Raw genomic sequence first — 18,966 nt, 5'->3', positions numbered from 1 at the left:
ATACATAGATATTCGTTTGTGTGAGGTGTTGGATGGTCGTGTCATAGTTGAACGGATCAAGCACCATAAGATATCATGTATAATCATAAATGGAAGACAATCTGAGGAAGAGTCAGGGACGAACGCGCCACATCGCTAACTGGTGAGTGTTGCGTCGTACATACATACAAAAAGGATACAGGATACGACGAGGGGTAATTTCTATCCACCTACGCGCAACGTAGTCCAAGCCAGGTCCCTTCACGAAGAAGGGAAGGAGCAAAAAATTATGCGATAATCCTCAACAGGCCCGAGGGCTCTAGTTGAAGATGACAGACCCTAGCATAAACCATGGGATCTGCCCCGCATTGACGGAAAGAACCGTTATATAAAGTTAAGGCGGCAAGCCACTGCGAAATCTTATCATGAGCGCCAAGTCACAGTACAGATGTATAACTTACGACCATGAGAAACCATGAAGGGCTCCGAAAGACATGAATAAATCGCAGAACAACCAGTTCCGTGGAACGGTGATGTATACTCTTCCCAGCGGAAGGATGAATTTTTTGCAAATTCGGCAGGATATATTTTCAACGGGCTTCCACTTCGCTGCGTGCGTACACACAGAGACCCACATACACCCGAAACAACTCAAGGTATAGTGAGTCTGACTCGAAGCTAGCCTCGCTGGATCGACAGCGTGCAGCTACAGCTTGATATTACAGCAGAGCTTTGGATATGGCAACGGTCTCGTGGATCATATGTCGTGGGTTCATGCCCTAGTTACGGCCATGTCCTAGTAAAATTCAAACACCCTGAGTCATGCCGCACCAAGCACGGAAGCACCGATAGATTCCTCGAAGGTCATCCTCGTATGCTTTGTCCATGACTTGCCCCAAGAGTAACGCATCATGTATGTCTGCGTGGTCTATGATATGATTGCGTGGTATGCGCAATTCAGTGCGGCTGTAGTGCACTGGTCAATAATGACTGCGTGGTATACGCGTTTCCGTGCGGGAAGCACTGATCTGGTCGACAATGACTGCGCAGTATGCGCAGTTGCTGTGCGAGTAAGCACTGTTCTGGCCAACGATATGACTGCGTGGTATGCACGTTTTCTGTGCGAGTAAACACTGATCTGGCCAAAGGTATGACTGCGTGGTATGCGCGTTTCTGTACGAGTAGGCACTAATCTGGTCAATGATGAGTGCATAGTATGCGTTCGTCAGATGCTTTCTAGTTTGGGCGGGTCAAGGAGGGCAACGCCGCATGCGAACGCACGGATGCATCGATAAACCACGCTCGACGAATCGAAGCGTATAGTCCTCGTATGCAAAATACAAAGCCACTTGACCCTTGGTATCATTGTCATAGTAGCAATTGGTCATGGTTTTGTGTCTGTCAAGTTTATGATAGGCATCGACATGAAGTCAAATATCGTGAAGTATCGCTTTGGCGCTTTGATATCTTTGGCATAGTCCTGCACGGTGAGTAAAACAGCAAAGTACTGCCGGGAGGCATCTGCCTATCTGGATCGCTGCCTCGCTGCGAAATATGTATTCACAGAGAAAGCCGATAAGAGGACCTGCCTGCCACTCCCTCGTGCTTTCGACTCGAGGCTGATCATAACACGAGCTGAAAACTTGGACAGAGACTCATAGTAGAGGATGTATATCATGAAAGGGAAAGAAGAAAAGCAGTAGCGAAGAAGATTGGAATCCCGATTATGACAAGAGCGGCAATTACCGGGTTTGAACTATACAGTTCAAGTTAGCCGAACTATTTCAATTTCCAACCCAACAGAACCCAACTATCAAAGCTACCGCCCGGCACCGAGCCAAGTCACCGCGACAGTTGATTAATTTAAATCATTATGGAGGTCGAATGGAGGTTCCGGTTATCGGTTATCGGTTATCGGTTATCGTTGGCTCTGTCGGACCTTGCTGCTGACGGAGGTTCCTGCAGGACATTTGGGTGTCTTCATGCTGACCTGTCACTGTGGCCTTGTGTTAAGCAGCCAAGGCCAGCCCTATCAGCATCTCCGTTTCACAACTTCATTAAGTCTGGAGAAAGAGTCATAATGGCCAATTGAGTCCGACTGACGCTCATATTCAAGTTCTCTCGTATTCCTGGCATGGATAAATTGATATCTGAAAGTGTGGAACCCGAATCGGTACAGCATTCAATTTACAAGACTATCATAGTACATATACATTGCAAATGTATGATATAAGCATGAGATAGAATTACTTAACAATCTTCCTGCAAAGATAACTGGTGAATAGATAACGGATAGGAAAATATAACAAAACTCCAAAAAACCTGCAACAAGCATTGGTTTTTATACCCATGCTCGACGCTTCCTTGGTGTGGGCACAGGAGGAGCAGTGCCCGGTGCAGTGAAAAACCCGCCAGCAGTGATTCCCATTGCTTCCACCCCCGAACCACTAGCCTTGCGAAGCGCCCCACGACCAATGGATATCGAACCTCCCCCGGAACCAGACGCACTTCCCGGATGCTCTATGCTGATTGTCGAACGCGCTGGACTTCGATGGCGGTGCCCTGCACCATCACGATTCTCATCATTAACAAAACCTACGCCGTTTTCATTGCCCCTGCCTCCATTTCTGGCCCCATGAAGATTTCGTCGCCGTGGTTGGTATGGGAGGACATTTGCATCTGCATCTGCATCTGCACCACCACTGCCCCATACACTGACCAAATTCTCGTTCGTGAAAACAGTTCCCGACCCACTGGGCCCAATCGGCATGACCAACATCGCATCATCGATATCTTCATCATCACTCCGTAAACTCAATGGACGGGACTGCTTGAGCTGTGAGCCTGATGAACCCTCCGATGATGGTGGAGAAGGTGACCTTCGAGTGGACGGGGGCACCACCTCCGCGCGATCATGGACTTCATCAAATATTTCATAGTAGCGCTGGATGCAGAGCTTAACGATAGACCCCAAAGTAGTACCGCCATCTGAAGTCTCAGTGGAGGATGTTGGTGCCGCCTGTGTGGGCGTTGCAGTCGTGGAGGGTGTACTGGACATCGATGGTCCACTTGGTATAGAACATAGGATTACATCTTGCATCGGGTCCGAGCTTTTGACTAGGTTGGGACAAATGACAACAGCAAGATTGTGTGCATCCATGCGGTTTACATTCGATCGTAGAGACACTTCGTGCAGCACATCTAAATTGGCGTTAGGTGCATGTCTTCTGGCATATCAAAGGACAGCGTAGCTCACAAAATATGTTACTCAATAAGATGTACATGCATGGCATCAGCTGTGGCAGGAGTGTGTCGCGAATATATGTCGTAGCAAGGATGCCGGTTGAGTCATTCGATGGAGTCGGACATCGACGTATATCGGGATACAGAGATTCTGGGAATGGGGGGTTGGGAAGGTCGCGGAGATACTTCTTCAATAGCACAGCTGCGAGATGAGGGTCATTAAAGCTTTGGAGGGAAACGACCTGGCCTAGCCGAGTGTCACGATATGCAATTCAGTGTCAACGTAGAAAAATACCTCTGTCATAGGCTTCTTGAACTTGTTTGAGCAACACGGAACTCGGTGAGCGCCTGAAAATCCCTTCTTCATTCAGCCCTATGTATGTTTGATGAGTTTAGGCAAAATAACAATCATCCTCGATACTCACCAGAGCTCAAAAGGTCCTGAATGGAATCTTTCAGAACCCGCGGAATGCTACCCTTTTCGCCGTCATGGCCCATGAGTTCTTCTAAGGGCACACCAAAGACGCTAGAGCGAATGGGAGTCGGTAATACAATGTGCCGCTCCTGTTTCAAATTCTCTCTATAGATGTGTTATCAGAAGTGTTGAACAGACTAAAGTGTGCTTACTTATACACTGCAGGTGGAATGTCAATTTGAGTCAATGGAACCTGGGTAGCAAGTTCTGACAGAGTGTCGACGTAGACTATTTTGCGAAAGAACTTTGGGCTGCGTAACAATGTTCAGCGCGACTAGAAAACCATGACAGCGAAACTGAAAGACCTGACGACAGCACCTGCCAACGAGAAAAGCACTGCGGAACGCAGGTAAAAGGAGCGCCCGACTGAATGAAAGATTTCACCTACTTTTCGAGAAGAAAGAAGAGTGTACAATGAGCTGGGCTGAACATTCAGTTACTTGTATCATGAGTAAGTGAAGTATTCCTGACCAGGCGCTTCAAGTTCTTACGATACTTCCTACTCAGGCTTCGATATGCCTTCCAGACCCAATTCCAGTTGGGAGCGTAGCGACCGCCTGCTGCGAAGAATACTACAGTGTAATCGGATTCGACTGGAGAGAATGAGGTGAGACCAGTAGATAGTGATAGTACTGGAGACGAACGAACCAAAGAGATCAAGGTATGCCAAAATTCGCCTGACATAGGATGAGGATAATAAGTGGTTGCACTCTGCACAGATACGTACTGCAAAAGCAGGTCATAGGAGACCTCTTGCGGATCAGGTAACGCTGAGGAACTGAGAATAACCCTACAAGTCACGTTAGCCGTTAATTAGAGCGTCCTAGTATCCGTCACTAAGGCTAAGGTAGTACGGGAACTTACATAGGCCTAGTCCTAGGGAGGAAAGGAACTATGAATAGCTTGACAGCTGCTAACTATGTATTGCACTCACTCAAAATCAACCCCAGCCTGGAAAATAACCTTGCCCATAACCTCTTGCACTTTATCCCTTGCGCCGGGTTCGTCTCCCGTAGCATCCAGGTTTTGTTTCCATGGCGGATTGAATATTTTTCTTCGACTGATAAGAGAATGAGGACCTGAGTCGGATCCGAGAGGAGATGTTGGGAAGATGATGCAAGTGAAAGAGCAGCAAGTCTCTGCTTCAAGCTGGGCGTCATCTTAAGGAAAGGTTGTTACAGGCTGAAATGGTACAGAGAAGAAGCCTCAAGGGACTACAGCTGAGCTGACTTTTGCCAACGAGGCGGGCGTGTGTTGTCTGTTGACAGTGCTCTTGTCAATGATGGTGAAACGTTGTAACCATACGGGTTTCTTATTATATCCGTATATACTCTCTCATGTATATACAGGAGCGCAATCCAGAATAAGAATAACGATAACAGCAGGCAATCTAGCAATGAACAAGGTCAATGCCAGTAGCTACTAAAAATGTACTCCAATGACTCGGAAATCTGAACTGTAACCAGGTGCAAAATGACGAAAAGCAATCAGACCTAGCGTCAGAAAAGACATGTCTGACTCGCCTCGCTACTAATTTTCATGGACGTGCTGGATTCATTCAGTGGCAAGGTAACGTCTAGCCAAATACTCAGACTAGCGATCGGTGAGCTTGACGGGTTGCTCTCGGGCAAGGATTCGGGCTGCGGTGCTGGTCCCCGAGGTTTAGCAGTGCTGCACCTTCATATATGGTAATTAGATTAGACAATGCAGTGTAAGACGTTGATAGTGTTCCCTATCATCACGGGCACAGTCCGCCAAGACGAAGGGCTGATATCACCGGTGGTTGCCGCAGCGCAAGTTCAACATTCAACTTGCGCTGCGGCGTGTACTCGGCTCAAAAGCCGGGGGTACTAAATTAATTACCATTTGCGGAAAAGACGGATGGAGTAAAAAATTACTTATCATAGTGTAAATGTTCACATCAAAGTACTCACTCTGTTTCACACTGAAAGCCGCGACTCGAGGGCCCAGCTCAGGCTTGCGAAATATCTTAAGCCGGGCCTTGAGCCCTCATGGGCCCTACTCCAATGCTGGGCCTGGCTCGGCCCACTGCCTGAAGCCAGGCTTTGCGCTTCCGGCATCCATTGTCTTAGTCGAATACTTCAAGTCTGGACTTCAGGGTATGTATACGACACAGCACAACCCCATTCCCGGGACAAGTAAAAGTCCTTCCGCGAGGAAGTGTCTAGATTCTACGGCTGGTCTTTGGGTCGCCGTTGACCGCAAGGATAAGTTGATGGCAAGTCTTTTGGTCATTGACCTTGAAAAGCTGTCTGCGTAGACAGAGTGGATTGTCGCACGAGTGTCAAAGTCTCCACACTTAAATCAAAAAGTGGTCCCTAGGTCGTTCGATGAGAGTGGTCATGGGTTGGTTTGATTTTTGGGGGGATGCAAAGTTTTGGTGAGAGCATAGGCAGTATGTCAGCGATAGTCTACTCAATTGAAAGGGAATGCATACTGCCCGCCGCTACCCAAATAAGAACAGTTGTTTCAATTTGGATCCATTCTTATTGGAATGGTGTTGACACTCTAGGACTCACTTTGACGGTGACTCGAATACCCGTCACCAGTACATTAGACTTGACTGGCGTGTCCGTGAGCAACTCGTCACGTCCATGAATTGGTTCGAACACCTAAACTGAGTTTTTGCATCGTTTGACCTGCAGGAAGAACTGGGAGATCTCCGGGGGCCGATCCCTATATATGTTGTGGCAAACGTTATCAGGCGTGGGTGAGGATTCATTGATATCATCAACTTGGTAGTCTTGGGGCTTGTTGAACGTGACAAGCACCGGTTCATGCTATAACCGACTAAAAGCCAGTTCAAGCTGACAGTTTCTCCTCGATGACGCAAACGGGTACGGATGGTCGGAACATCCTAGCGGACCCACATTCCGACACGTCACTCTATGCTCTTTGCTTAGGTGTTATCTTTGGCGCCCGGCAGTGTATATATATCTATTCACGACCCAAGTATTGATAAGCGAACGCATCTAAGAAGTGAAGAACAATGTGACTGACCAACTTGAGCAGGAGGACGGGCCCGGATGAGGAGCATGCGGTGTCAAAACGGCCGACAGGCAGTGCAGGCAGACAAATTTTTCTCCCTTCGCAATGATATCACCTAGCGTCAATCACGAGATGTCTGGAGACAACCTAACCGGGATACATCGAAGGATTCGAATTTCATGATTACAATCGACATAAAAACGATCCAGAGAAATGACACACCACTAGAACCTGCGAAGTTTCGATGATGAATTCTGATGCCATGCACCACTCACACAACTGGCGGAGCGCTGGAAGTCTGGGACGCTATTACGCCAAACGGCTGATATCGAGTACTATCTTGTAGTGGAAGCATGACACAGCACATTTCAGCCGTCGATCCCCAGCGGCCACCGTGGCGGTTGCCAACGATAAGAGAAGCGACAGCCCCGCGGAATATCTACTCTGTGATGCGACCCAATGATGCAGTACTAATGACTTTCAGCGGCGGTGAATACCAACTGAATGATTTGCAGGGCCTTCTCAGGGAGTATCATTGCCGTAGAAAGAGTCTGGACTTCCCAAAGAACGGGAGTGTTTTGAATGGCCCCTACAAGGAGCTAACAGAAACCGGCTAAAAAAAGATAGTGTACCCGGTTCTTACTCACTGGCACCACACCGTGAACTGACATATCCATTCATGTGCTGATCGGTGTCTTCAGGCCACCCACAAGAACTCCCATTGGGACATGTGGATGATTGCTTCTGGATGTCAACACATCCAAGAAGAGAGCATGGCAAATCATGGTACTACGTACTTCCGTTAGATCCAGGATTCCAACTTGCCGAGAGGTCAGTCAACACAACCTGAGTACTAGTGTAAGCAAACCGTAATAAACCTTCCCAGCAACCTTCCCAGGCCCCCGGCTATGGCAATAGCCATTCCGAACGACTCAGACTCACTCTAGTTGAGCCGCTGATAAAAAGCAACAGAAAAGTTTTCATAAGGTGGATCGTTTTCGAATACACACTTATTGGCCTCTCCCTATCCACCCAAACGACTTGGCAGGATGTACCACAAGTCCATGTTCCCCGACCTCCCTGTCGTGCCAGAGGCTAATGTCCACCACCTGCTCTTTGATCGGCCAGACCAGCAGGCCTGGCCAGATTATACGTTATACGTGAATGCGACCACTGGTAAACGGTGGTCTTTCCGTCAATTCGTTGAGCGTGTGCGCGATGGGGCCACCGCTCTCGGAGCTGACATCGAGCAAGGTGGTCTCGGTATCTCCCTTGAGAAGGGTGAGATCGTCGGGATCCTAAGCGAAAACTCCCTGGTATGCTTCTATATCAGTTAGCAATGTATTATCAATCTATATGCACAGATCCAGGACTATATTGCATTATTGCACTCTCTGTTGGCGATTGCAGTGCCTTTCGCTATGATTTCTGGGTACTCGACTCCCTTCGAATTCAAACATGCTGTGTCACTGTCGCAGGCGACCCGGATCTTTGTCAGCCCCTCATTACTACCCCTTGCTTTGACCTCAGGTCTCCCAGAGGACCGGGTCTACCTGCTGGAAGGTCACATCGAAGGCCGCTTGAGTTATGAAGACCTTGTCAACCGCGCTCGACGAAATAGAATACCGCGCTTGCCTGTACAGCATGCCACGCGAAACACTTTGGCATATCTGGTTTTCTCGAGCGGAACAAGTGGTCTTCCCAAAGGTATGTGTGCCGCATTGGTTTTTGTATCTAACTATATTGGAAATCCACCCTGATCATTGCTCCTTTCAACAGCGGTTATGATATCCCATGGAAACCTAACGAATTCACTCCTTCAGGTTAAGGTTGTAACAGAAGAGGTGAACAAGTTCCAGAAAGTACTTATTCGTTTCCTCTTGTGCAGAAATACGCTTACATGGCGACCTAGCCACCCGTTTGGAATGGTCCCGACGGCATGCAGGTGCTATTTAACGTTCTTCCGATACACCATACGTATGGTTTGCATATATCATGTTTTCGGGTGTTCTTTTCGCCACTCACCGTTGTCTTACTCCCGAAATGGGACGTCAATACCTTCCTCAACGCCATTCCTAAGTGTGCAGATTCCTCAACGCACATCTACATGATAGCTTATTCGTTTCAGGTATCGCGCCACCACTTTATACCTTGTTCCTTCTTTGGTCCATCAGCTCGTACATCGTCCTGAGTTCGAGGCCGCCGACTTTAGCACCGTCCAAGTTGTGCATTGCGGAGCTGCCTATTTGCCTGTGTCGCTTTCGGAAGCACTGCTTTCTCGTTTTACGGGCCTTGAGCGGATAGGTGAAGGTGGGCTGCAAATTTCCTTTTGACTTTACACTTTGCTAATCTCTCGTAGGCTATGGGATGTCTGAAAGCGTGAGTTTTATCGCCCGACGAATCGTTTCTGTCGCAATGACGCTCGGTTCTTCACTGGTCAGACAATATCTATTGCTAACAAACCCATTCCCGGCGTACTTAACGGGCGGGCAAAAAACAAGCCAGGCTCCACAGGCGTCCTGCTTCCTGGCGTTGAGGTTAAGGTAGTGCGTGAGGACGGAACACTGGCCGGAGTGAACGAACCGGGAGAGCTACACGTTCGATCGGGATGTGTTGCGCTTGGATACCGTAATAATCCGAAAGCAACCAATGAAACGTTCGTCGATGGATGGCTTCGGACCGGTGATAGGATACGAATTGATGAAGACGGCGTGTTGTTGTGAGTGTCTTGAAACACTGATGCAAACCCTTCTGATTGCAGCGCAGCTTCGAGGATAGAGCAAAGGTACGAACTACTGAGGAAAGAAACCGCCCTCATTCACCCACCTGACATGGTCATAGGATACACTCAAGGTCTCGGGATTGCAAGTCTCTCCTGTAGAGATCGAGAACACGCTCTTGGTGCACCCAGATAAACTCATTATTGACGCATCAGTTGCGGGTGTGAGTGGTGGACGCACCCTTGACGAGCGGATACCCCGGGCGTGGGTCGTGCTGTCTCCTGAGGGTCACAAATTGGGAGCTGCTGCAACAATAGCAAAGCTCCACGTATGGGTGCGCGAGTCGTTGAGTAAATATAAATGGCTCCGCGGAGGTATTGAGGTGGTCGATATGGTGCGTTGTCAGTTTTATTTCAAAGGCGTTCATGTGTTCATGCAGAGACCGTTAGATCCCAAAATCACCCACAGGAAAGGTATTAAGGAGACAGCTGGTAGAGAAATATGAGCACGAGCAGAAGGCAGTTAAGGCCAAACTTTAGGCAATTAACACTTATTCCATCACTATACAATGTTTAACGGAACTTTGACATGGATTATATACCCTATAACGCGTTCGGTTCCCTGTTGCGTAGATCGCATCATTAAATAGTACCTTGGTTTAACGGGGATGCGGGTGCACGCGTGAATCTGATATTTCACTGGCCTGAGTCACTGCGTAACTCATCTAGTATTGATTCGCTGGCGAGTGCTCCAGAGCTAATAATAACATTGAATGTCATATATGGTTGGCGCTTGTACGTAAACTAGTTATGTTCTCACCACAAACGCCACGAATCACGATGGATGCTGGCTTCATTTCATCGGCCTCATATGAGTACCAGACACCCAGTTTTGTATCCCTCAGCTGAAGGTTTGAGGCTGTTCAACTCAGTCAAGCATGTACTACAGATCTCTCTTCCCCGACCTGCCAGAGGTGCCCGAATCGAATGTCCACAACTTGATCCTCAACCGGCCTGACCAGCAGGAGTGGCCAGACTACACACTGTTCGTAAACGTAGCTACTGGGCAGCGGCGTTCATTCAAACAGTTTGTTGAGCGTGTCCGCGATGGCGCTACTGCACTGGGTGCTGACGTGGCGCAGGGTGGCCTAGGTCTTCGTCCAGAGAACGGGGAGCTTGTAGGCATATTGAGCGACAACTGCCCGGTGCGCTGCATTCCCATCTTCCTGTTGAGCTTGTGAAGTGAATAAGGTCATTTATTTTCAGGACTATATCGCGCTGATACATTCACTACTAGTTATCACAGTCCCATTTGTACTGTTCTCATCCTACTCAACACCACACGAGTTCAAATATGCCAATTCGCTTGCGCGGGTGACTAGGATTTTTGTTAGTCCCTCGTTACTGCCACTCGCTTTGACTGCGGGTCTCCCAGCAGACCGGATCTACCTTCTAGAAGGAGAGGACACATGTTACACAAACTACGATCACCTCGTGTCTTCAGCTCGCAAGAGTGGTGTTCCACGGCTGCCAGTTCATCAAGCAGATAAGAACACTCTAGCATACCTGGTGTTTTCCAGTGGGACAAGTGGTCCTCCTAAAGGCGCGTATCTCTTTTCTTGTTTTTATTGCCGAAACATGTACACATCGACTACGCAGCATTTCTGACTTAATCATACAGCCATCATGATATCCCATGGAAATATCACCCACATTACTCTAGGGCTGATGGTATATAGTTTGGAAATACCTAAAATCCTCAAGGTATGTATCCAACGCTACTTTCTTGGTCTGCCCAAACCCTTTGCCAGCCACCAGCATGGGACACTCCTGATGGGATTCCAGTACACTTCAATGTCCTTCCAGTTTACCACTCTTTTTCGCTGTTCATGACCAGTTTTTTCAACTTCATACAACCCTCTACGATAGTCGTGTTACCGAAGTGGAATATCGATTTATTTTTCGACAGTGTTCCGAAGTGAGTGGATATCGAGTAGTTAATATGATGTGCTACTGATATTCGTGTTTGGATCGCGACTAGATATCGCATTACGACAATAATCCTCGTTCCATCACTTGTCCACCAGCTAGTTCATCATCCCCGCTTCAAAACTACTAATATGAGCTCGGTTCGAAGCATAGGCAGTGGTGCCGCACACCTCCCGCCCCAGCTTGCCGACGAGCTTTGCGCCCGCTTCCCGGATATGGACTTAGTTACCGAAGGTGCGTTCTTCCCTTCTTGCATACGGATTATGACACTAGCATTTACTTTCTCAGGCTACGGTTTGTCCGAATTCGTGAGTAACCTTTCCCACTACAACCTCATAGACCTCACTGCCTGGAGTAGACGGTCACCGTCTCCTTGAAACCTATCCCTGGCATGCTGAACGGACGTGCCAAGAACAAGCCTGGTTCTGTCGGAATCCTCCTCCCCGGTGTCGAGGCTCGTATTATCCGTCCCGACGGGTCCCTCGCAAGCCCGAACGAGGCAGGCGAACTACTTGTGCGCGGGGGTGCCGCAGCGCTGGGATACAGAGAAAATGACAAGGCGACACGGGAGACTTTCGTCGACGGGTGGGTGCGCACGGGCGACCACATGCGGATCGATGCCGACGGAGTGCTTTTGTGAGTTAATTCAACGTTGACGATATACTACAATGCTGATCTACTTTTCCATTTATAGCTTCGAGGACCGTGCCAAGGCAAGCTTACCATCTACCATTACTAGTTAGTACTGCACTAACCTGTCACAGGACACGCTTAAAATCTCGGGGATGCAAGTCTCCCCCGTCGAAATCGAGAACACAATCCTGGCGCAGCCCGACAAGCTGATTACTGATGTGAGTGTCGCTGGCGTTTCGGGTGGGCGCACCTCGGACGAGCGCGTACCGCGTGCATGGATCGTGCTATCTCCGACAGGCGCAGCGCTTGGTGAGAAAGTGGTCGTGGCACGGCTTGATTCATGGGTGCAGGAGCGCTTAAGTCGATATAAGTGGTTGAGGGGAGGAATTGGGCGTGTAGAGATGGTAAGTGTTATTTGTTTGTGTTGGGGTGGATTGATTGTGTTTTGAGTAGATTCCGAAATCGCCAACTGGGAAAGTGCTGAGGCGGATGTTGGTGGAGGAGTATGAAAGGGACATGAAAGCTCAGGCGAAATTGTGACGAGTCTATACACGATCTAAGCCTAGCCAAGCCTCGATACAGGGAAAACGACAAAGCGACGCGGCAGACTTTCGTTGACAGGTGGGTGCGCATGGGTGACTTTGAGTTAACCTAACGACGGTGGTTTGCCCATCACCACATGAAGCTGATTTATCCCTTTTCAATTTATCGTGACTATAAGTAAACTTGCGCGTGTATGTAACTGACTAGCCATGGAATCGAATAACGCAAGGTTTGTCATTATGTAAGTCAAAAGTCTCGATCACTGCTAGAATACCGGTGTGATGCGGCCATCGCACAACGCACTGGCACATGGCTAACGAGTTCAGTTCCATCTATTACCGTATAAATGGCTAGGCCAATCACAAGTCATTTTCATATCCTCAGAAGTCAGCCGTAGCAGTGCTGAAGCCTCGTGCCATATCAGTGGTCAAGTATGTACTACAAGTCACTCTTCCCTGACCTGCCAAAGGTCCCTGAATCAAACATCCACTACCTTCTCTTTGACAGGCCTGACCAGCAGAACTGGTCAGATTACACTTTATTCGCGAATGTGGCTACTGACCAGTGGCGTTCGTTCAGGGAGTTTGTCGAGTGTGTCCACGATGGCGCTACTGCACTGGGTGCTGATGTGTCGCAGGGTGGCCTAGTCTTCACCCTGAGAATGGGGAGCTTGTAGGTATTCTGAGCAAGAATTGCCCAGTATGTTACATTTTCTTGCACTGAGCTTTTAAAGTGAATAAGCTCAATTTGTCAGGAATATATCGCTTTAGTGCATTTGCTGCTAGTTATCACAGTTCCATTTGCGCTGTTCTCATTAGGGTATGGGTGAAAACTCTTTGAGCAGTTATTAACACGGTTAATTAGCATGTCGCTCACAGGGAATTATAACAAGCAAGTTATTAACAAGTTTTTAACAATCATGTGACCAAAAATTCAAAATTTTCACTGAGTTCTCTACCAGTCGGTCCACTTGGCGTCTGCATCCTCCAGGTCACTAGGTCCATCACTGCTGTGGCTGTCATTTGCTAGAGCCTGGTCAGACTTCAAGCCAAAATGTCAGAATCCAGAAAGGAAAGTGTTGTTCTGTGTCAGTGTGACTGTAGAGTACAGATCTGCTACCAGCAGATTTTGCATGTGGTGCATGATCCAGGAGGTGCTGTAAAACCTCAGGAGTAGGTGTAGTGTGCGTGCGAAGGTCATAGGGATATGAGTTTTCGTGGTGTGGGTCATCGTTACTGAAATACTGATGTAAAGATGAGGGTTCTGTCACAGTGGGGGATGGAAGTCAAAACAGTAAAAGAGATGACACAGACATATTTTTGTCTGGAAAAATAATAGACCGCATGCGGTCTGGAATGGCAAAAAGTGAGTCCAAGTTGTTGTTTTCAACCATAACTGCTAGTGTCTGACAGACAAGTGATTCAAAGAGCTTAGAGAAAGTTGGAAAAATGCCATTGTAATACTTTGCAGTTGTTCTTGCTGTCTTCTTTGCATGATTTGCACAGTGCTGAGAGTCCAGTTGATGATCATCGATGATCAAGGGGAAGGCACAAAGGCTGGACCCTCGTGTGCAGGGGTCACTTGACTTATTAGCACTTTATTAACCCCTCCCATGCGGCACCCATGTTATTAACTGTTATTAACAAGTTATTAACATGTTGTTATTAACACTGCTAATAAAAAATGGGTTTTCACCCGTACCCTAGTTCTCATCGTACTCTACACCTTACAAGTTCAAGTTTGTCAATTCGCTTGTGCAAGTGACTAGAATTTTTGCCAGTCCCTCATTGCTACCACTTGCCTTAACCTCAGGTCTTTCTGAAGATCGGATCTACATCTTAGAAGGAGAACATAATGGTTACACAAGCTACAATCAACTTGTCTCCTCTACTCACAAGAATAGCATTCCATGGCTGCCAGTCCATCATGCTACTAAGGATACTTTGGCCTACCTGGTCTTTTCCAGTGGGACAAGTGGTCCGCCCAAAGGCATGTATCTCTTTTGCAGTTTTTATCACAGAAGCATGGGCACACCATATGTAGCATTTCTGACTTCATCTTACAGCCATCATGGTATCCCATGGAAATATCATCCATGCCACCCTAGGAGTGATGGTACACTCCATGAAAATAGATAAAATCCAAGAGGTATGCATTCATCTGACATTACTTTCTTGCTATCCCGACCCTTTGCCAGCCACCTGTATGGGACACCCCTGATGGGCTTCAAGTCTACTTCTCTGTCCTTCCTGTCTACCACTTGTATGGCCTGTACATGACCAGTTTTTTAAACTTCATCAAATGCTCTACAATAGTCATGCTACCAAAATAGGATATTGACTTATTTTTCGATAGTATCCTGAAGTAAGTGCAGTTCATATGCTGTGCTACTGATATTTATGATTGGGTTGCAATTAGATACCGTATCACGATGATAAGCCTCATCTCATCACTAGTACACCAGGTGGTTTACCATCCCCACTTTGAAACTGCTGATTTGAGCTCAATTAGGGGCATAGGCAACAGTGCTGCACACCTCCCACCTGAACTTGCTGCCCAGCTTTGTGCCTGTTTCCCAAGCATGGAAAGAATTACCTCAGGTGCATTTCCTACTCCTGTCTTGTTTGTGGATTATTGTACGACTACCCACTTTTACAGGTTATGGTTTGTCCGAATTTGCAGGTGAGCACCCATTACTCATTATAACCCCAACCCCACTACCCGGTGGTAGACAGTGGTGACCATGAACCCCTTGCCTGGCATGCTCGATGGATGGGCCAAGAACAAACCTGGCTCAGCCAGAATTCTGGTCTCCAGTGTCACAGCTCACATTCTCCATCCCAATGGATCTCTTGTGGGTCCAAATGAGGCAGGTGAACTCCATGTACATGGAGGCACCGCGATGCTGGGATACAAGGCAAATATCAAGGCAACACAGGAGATATTCATCAATGGGTGGCTGCATATGGGTGACCAGATGCGGATTGATGAGGATGGAGTACTTTTGTGAGACGAACGACATGCTAATCACTGCATGATGCTGATATACCCTTTTGTAGCTTTGAGGACCGCACTAAGGCAAGCTTGTGCCATCTACATATCACTCATTGGTGCTCGCTGAGCCATCACAGGACACACTCAAAATTTTGGGGATGCAAGTTTCCCCTGTTGAAATCGAGAACACGCTTCTAGCGCAGCCCGACAAGCTCATCACTGATGTGAGTGTTGTGGGCGTTTCGGGTGGGCATACCTCAGATGAATGCATCCCATGAGCATGGATCGTGTTTTCCCCAGCAGGCATGGCGCTTGGTAAGAAAGAGGTCATGGTGTGATTTGATGCATGGGTGCAGACACAGCTAAGTCGGTATAAGTGGTTGAGGGGGGGAATTGTGTGTGTGGAGATGGTGGGCGCGTTTTCGCCTTCTTGCCTTCTTTCTTGAGCTGACTGAATGCTTTGGTAGATTCCAAAGTCGCCAACCAGAAAAGTGTTGAAGTGGGTGCTTGTGGATGAGTATGCAAGGGATGGGAAGGTGAAGGCAAAGGCAAAGGCAAGATTGTGAAAATGCGGTGGGAATTTCAAATTTCAAATAAAACCTTTTAGCTCTTCGAGTACTAGTGCAAGTAAGTACTTTTAATCAGTTCCTCATTTGACTTTGCAAGTCTTGCATCAAGAAAACAAGATGGGAGGAGCACAACACTCTCAGCACTAAAGCTCGAGAGTGTCTGCTGAGAAACAGATGTATTTGTCAAGCCTGGTGTCCCAGCTGAAAAGCTCGGGTTTGCCAGGGCTAAAAGTACAAAAATTTGAGTATAGATCGCTATATACATCAATCAGGGAGTGGGATATGCAGTGGGTAGTGAAATATTTTTCTGCTTCACAGTGGTAAAGCAGAAAGATGCGGTTCACCTGTGCACAGGTGCCCAGATATACTTCAAGAGAGGGGCTTGAATCCATGTAAGCACAGCAGTGCATGGACCGTGTCAATGCACAGTCACAGTCATTGAAATTGCCTCACAGATTAAACCTGCAAAAACAAAATTTTACCTCTGATTAATCAGTTCCTCATTTGACTTTGCAAGTCTTGCATTGAGAAAACAAGATAGGAGGAAAAACTTTTACTTCGCGTCATCAGCAAACAACATGAAGGCAATCACTTCTTGGTCACATACCAAGTGGCACCCTGACTAAGACCCCAAAAACCCTTTGAGATCATCGTGCTCAACAGCACTAAAGCCACCCAACAGTGCCAACAACCTTTCTCCTTTTACTCAGAAAATCACTAAAAACCTCAAAAAACATCTATTAGATACATGCTCCATTGCCTATACATACTGACATGCCCCAAGCAAAGCAGGGCATTGGACCAGGGAATGGTCCACCCAATCTATGCCCCCTGATGCTGAGTGTTGGTCCTAACACCTGCCATACCACCCAGAACCCTACTGCTACTGAGGATATCAAAGCTATGTTGAACTCAGTGATGGATGCGATGAGCACAGAAGCATTCCTTACCTCCAAGCTGCTCTGTCACAGAGACCAGTCCTTTACCCTGTCCCACCTCACATCTATCCTCTTTCACATCACTCAGATGTCCACAGGCACCCCACTCCCAGTCATTATAGTGATCCATGCAGTAGCCTTCATCCTGAAAAAACACACAGTGTGTGAAATAGTGAACACTGCTGCCAAACAACTTGTGACCACCATAGTCCTGCAACTGACAGCTCAATTGAAGGAAGCCCTCACACTGCAAGTCATGGACATGCAGGCCACCTCTGAACACCTCACCAACTCAATCAAACAAATTAGCGAGACCCTAACCCCCATGATAGAGATGGCTGAGTGCATGCACAGAATGCTCAAGGCCAAGTGTGAAGAATGGGAAGACAATGCAAAAGTAGCAGCTGACAGAATAGAAGAGGCAGTGAACGAGCTACATTTATCAGTAGAAGAGTATCAGAAATCCCTGAAGACACTGACCCCATCCCTAGACTCCACTCAAGACTGCATTAACCAGCTCTCAACTCAACTACTGACCACCCTGCAGCAAATCACTCCCCAGACCTCCTCCCAACCTACATACAGCTCAATCATCACCTCGCACCTCCCACCCTTGGTCAACAAAGCAGTTGGATGTGCAGCCATACAGTCATGAGAGATCCTGCTGGAACCCCAGGCCAGCAACACACTATTCCCACCAAATACCCCCAACCCCAACATTGCAAAGAAGCTGAAGGCAGCCCTCACTACCATCCATACCAATGCCACACCTCCAGGAGACATCAGATCAGTGACCTCCCTCCATAATGGTGGAATTGTTGTTGAATTAGAGTTCAAATGCCTAGCGTCCTGGTTAGGAAGCACTGCTGGAAAAACACTCCTGGAAGGGTAATTTGACTCCACCATATTGTTCCACAACCACACCTACTCAATTGTCATAGAATACTTACCCATTCAAATGCAGATTGAACAGGATGAGTTCTTATGCAAGATTGAACTAGAGAATCAACTACCCTCCAATACCCTGTCCTCCATCAGATGGATCAAGCCTCCCTTACATCGCACCCATGAACAATGCAAGGCCTTTGCGTTGCTCCAGGTATTCATGGCCCCAACCACAAATGACATCCTCTGAGATGGACTCTGCATTGACAGCGAGTGCTTTGCAGTCTGCAAAGACAGGAAGGAGCCAATACACTGTGCAAAATGTCAGCAGTACAGTCACATTGCATGCAACTGTACTATGTCACTCGACACCTGCAGCACCTGCAGTAGCAAACACCACACCACCCAATGTACTGCATATTGCACCACCTGTTGTGTGAACTGCAAGAGTTCTACTCACACAAGCTGGAGTAGGAAGTGTCTGGAGTTCATTTGCAGATGTGAACTCCTGGATGAAAAATACCCAGAAAATAGAATGCCTTACTTCCCTACTGAGTCTGCCTGGACCCATGCCATCCAACCTCCCATGCCTCCCAAAGCCCCAATGCCTGCCCATCCTCCCTCCTTATCACCATCCCCAGCACATTCCCCAAGACTTGTTAATGCCAACCTCTGCCAAACTACTATAGCCTTCCCAAACCAATTGGAGCCTCCTCAAGCCCGAACTTCCTCCACCTCAAGACAACCCAGCCCTAGCATGGGCTCCAACCCTCCTCCCTCTCCTCTTGACTTCCACAAGCAATCAGTGGACCTACTTAGGGAGCTCTACCCTCCTATGGGCTTTGGTGACTTCAAACCCTCCACCCCCCCTGGCCCATCCAGGTCTTCTAATGCCCTCGACAGTCCTGCTTCACCCTCCTTCACCACTGCTCATGAGTGAACAAACTGATGACAACAACAACTCCATAAGACTCTGCATCTGGCAGCAAA

At 47.8% G+C, this 18,966-nt stretch overlaps 6 protein-coding genes across 6 annotated transcripts; 5 read left to right on the top strand and 1 right to left on the bottom strand.

The window, feature by feature from the left end:
* Positions 1-2,107: 2,107 nt before the first annotated feature.
* Positions 2,108-4,999, bottom strand: BJ212DRAFT_1576337 (Rho GTPase activation protein). Its single transcript, XM_041342155.1, has 12 exons — positions 4,632-4,999; positions 4,562-4,573; positions 4,425-4,487; positions 4,346-4,374; positions 4,169-4,290; positions 4,086-4,116; positions 4,003-4,033; positions 3,850-3,948; positions 3,648-3,802; positions 3,518-3,595; positions 3,236-3,469; positions 2,108-3,180 (listed from the first exon to the last, which is right to left on the bottom strand). The coding sequence occupies exons 1-12, from the start codon at positions 4,667-4,669 to the stop codon at positions 2,321-2,323; spliced, it is 1,752 nt and encodes a 583-aa protein (XP_041194506.1). The 5' UTR covers positions 4,670-4,999; the 3' UTR covers positions 2,108-2,320.
* A 2,756-nt stretch (positions 5,000-7,755) lies between these two features.
* On the top strand, positions 7,756-9,965 carry BJ212DRAFT_1268812 (uncharacterized protein; the record flags this gene model as incomplete). The annotated part of the gene is made up of 10 exons (XM_041330753.1): positions 7,756-8,022; positions 8,077-8,413; positions 8,486-8,568; positions 8,619-8,785; positions 8,835-9,016; positions 9,066-9,085; positions 9,148-9,425; positions 9,473-9,491; positions 9,548-9,820; positions 9,876-9,965. 10 exons carry the CDS (start codon positions 7,756-7,758, stop codon positions 9,963-9,965), a joined length of 1,716 nt encoding a protein of 571 aa, XP_041194505.1.
* Positions 9,966-10,232: 267 nt separating this feature from the next.
* On the top strand, positions 10,233-12,867 carry BJ212DRAFT_1346462 (uncharacterized protein). Its single transcript, XM_041335344.1, has 10 exons — positions 10,233-10,630; positions 10,692-11,028; positions 11,107-11,189; positions 11,237-11,403; positions 11,467-11,648; positions 11,703-11,722; positions 11,773-12,050; positions 12,109-12,127; positions 12,179-12,451; positions 12,501-12,867. Exons 1-10 carry the CDS (start codon positions 10,364-10,366, stop codon positions 12,585-12,587), a joined length of 1,713 nt encoding a protein of 570 aa, XP_041194504.1. The 5' UTR covers positions 10,233-10,363; the 3' UTR covers positions 12,588-12,867.
* Positions 12,868-14,660: 1,793 nt separating this feature from the next.
* On the top strand, positions 14,661-16,150 carry BJ212DRAFT_1298696 (uncharacterized protein; the record flags this gene model as incomplete). The annotated part of the gene is made up of 9 exons (XM_041332741.1): positions 14,661-14,738; positions 14,788-14,904; positions 14,946-14,954; positions 15,110-15,190; positions 15,249-15,272; positions 15,322-15,588; positions 15,722-15,808; positions 15,941-15,994; positions 16,052-16,150. The coding sequence occupies 9 exons, from the start codon at positions 14,661-14,663 to the stop codon at positions 16,148-16,150; spliced, it is 816 nt and encodes a 271-aa protein (XP_041194503.1).
* Positions 16,151-16,927: 777 nt separating this feature from the next.
* Positions 16,928-17,983, top strand: BJ212DRAFT_1479630 (uncharacterized protein; the record flags this gene model as incomplete). Its single annotated transcript, XM_041339924.1, has 2 exons — positions 16,928-17,707; positions 17,768-17,983. The coding sequence occupies 2 exons, from the start codon at positions 16,928-16,930 to the stop codon at positions 17,981-17,983; spliced, it is 996 nt and encodes a 331-aa protein (XP_041194502.1).
* Positions 17,984-18,226: 243 nt separating this feature from the next.
* On the top strand, positions 18,227-18,544 carry BJ212DRAFT_1203171 (uncharacterized protein; the record flags this gene model as incomplete). Its single annotated transcript, XM_041329109.1, has 1 exon — positions 18,227-18,544. A coding segment is annotated over one exon (318 nt), but the record flags the coding sequence as incomplete, so codon positions are not given.
* Positions 18,545-18,966: the final 422 nt, after the last annotated feature.

The sequence above is a fragment of the Suillus subaureus genome (genome assembly GCF_016647635.1).
Source record: "Suillus subaureus strain MN1 chromosome Unknown BJ212scaffold_11, whole genome shotgun sequence".
Classification (NCBI taxonomy): domain Eukaryota; kingdom Fungi; phylum Basidiomycota; class Agaricomycetes; order Boletales; family Suillaceae; genus Suillus; species Suillus subaureus.
Note: the sequence above shows the minus strand (reverse complement) of the source record. Positions and strands in the feature narration are given on the sequence as shown.

What these genes read in the sequence shown, in the direction of transcription:
- BJ212DRAFT_1576337 (XM_041342155.1), bottom strand. Translation starts at nt 4,669, where the DNA reads ATGGGCAAGGTTATTTTCCAGGCTGGGGTTGATTTTGA. An exon ending in TCCTATGACCTGCTTTTGCA is followed by an intron (nt 4,375 to 4,424) that starts GTACGTATCTGT and finishes ATCCTATGTCAG; the next exon opens with GCGAATTTTGGCATACCTTG. An exon ending in CTTATTGAGTAACATATTTT is followed by an intron (nt 3,181 to 3,235) that starts GTGAGCTACGCT and finishes ACGCCAATTTAG; the next exon opens with ATGTGCTGCACGAAGTGTCT.
- BJ212DRAFT_1346462 (XM_041335344.1), top strand. Translation starts at nt 10,364, where the DNA reads ATGTACTACAGATCTCTCTTCCCCGACCTGCCAGAGGTGCCCGAATCG. An exon ending in GACAAGTGGTCCTCCTAAAG is followed by an intron (nt 11,029 to 11,106) that starts GCGCGTATCTCT and finishes TTAATCATACAG; the next exon opens with CCATCATGATATCCCATGGA. An exon ending in AAATACCTAAAATCCTCAAG is followed by an intron (nt 11,190 to 11,236) that starts GTATGTATCCAA and finishes ACCCTTTGCCAG; the next exon opens with CCACCAGCATGGGACACTCC.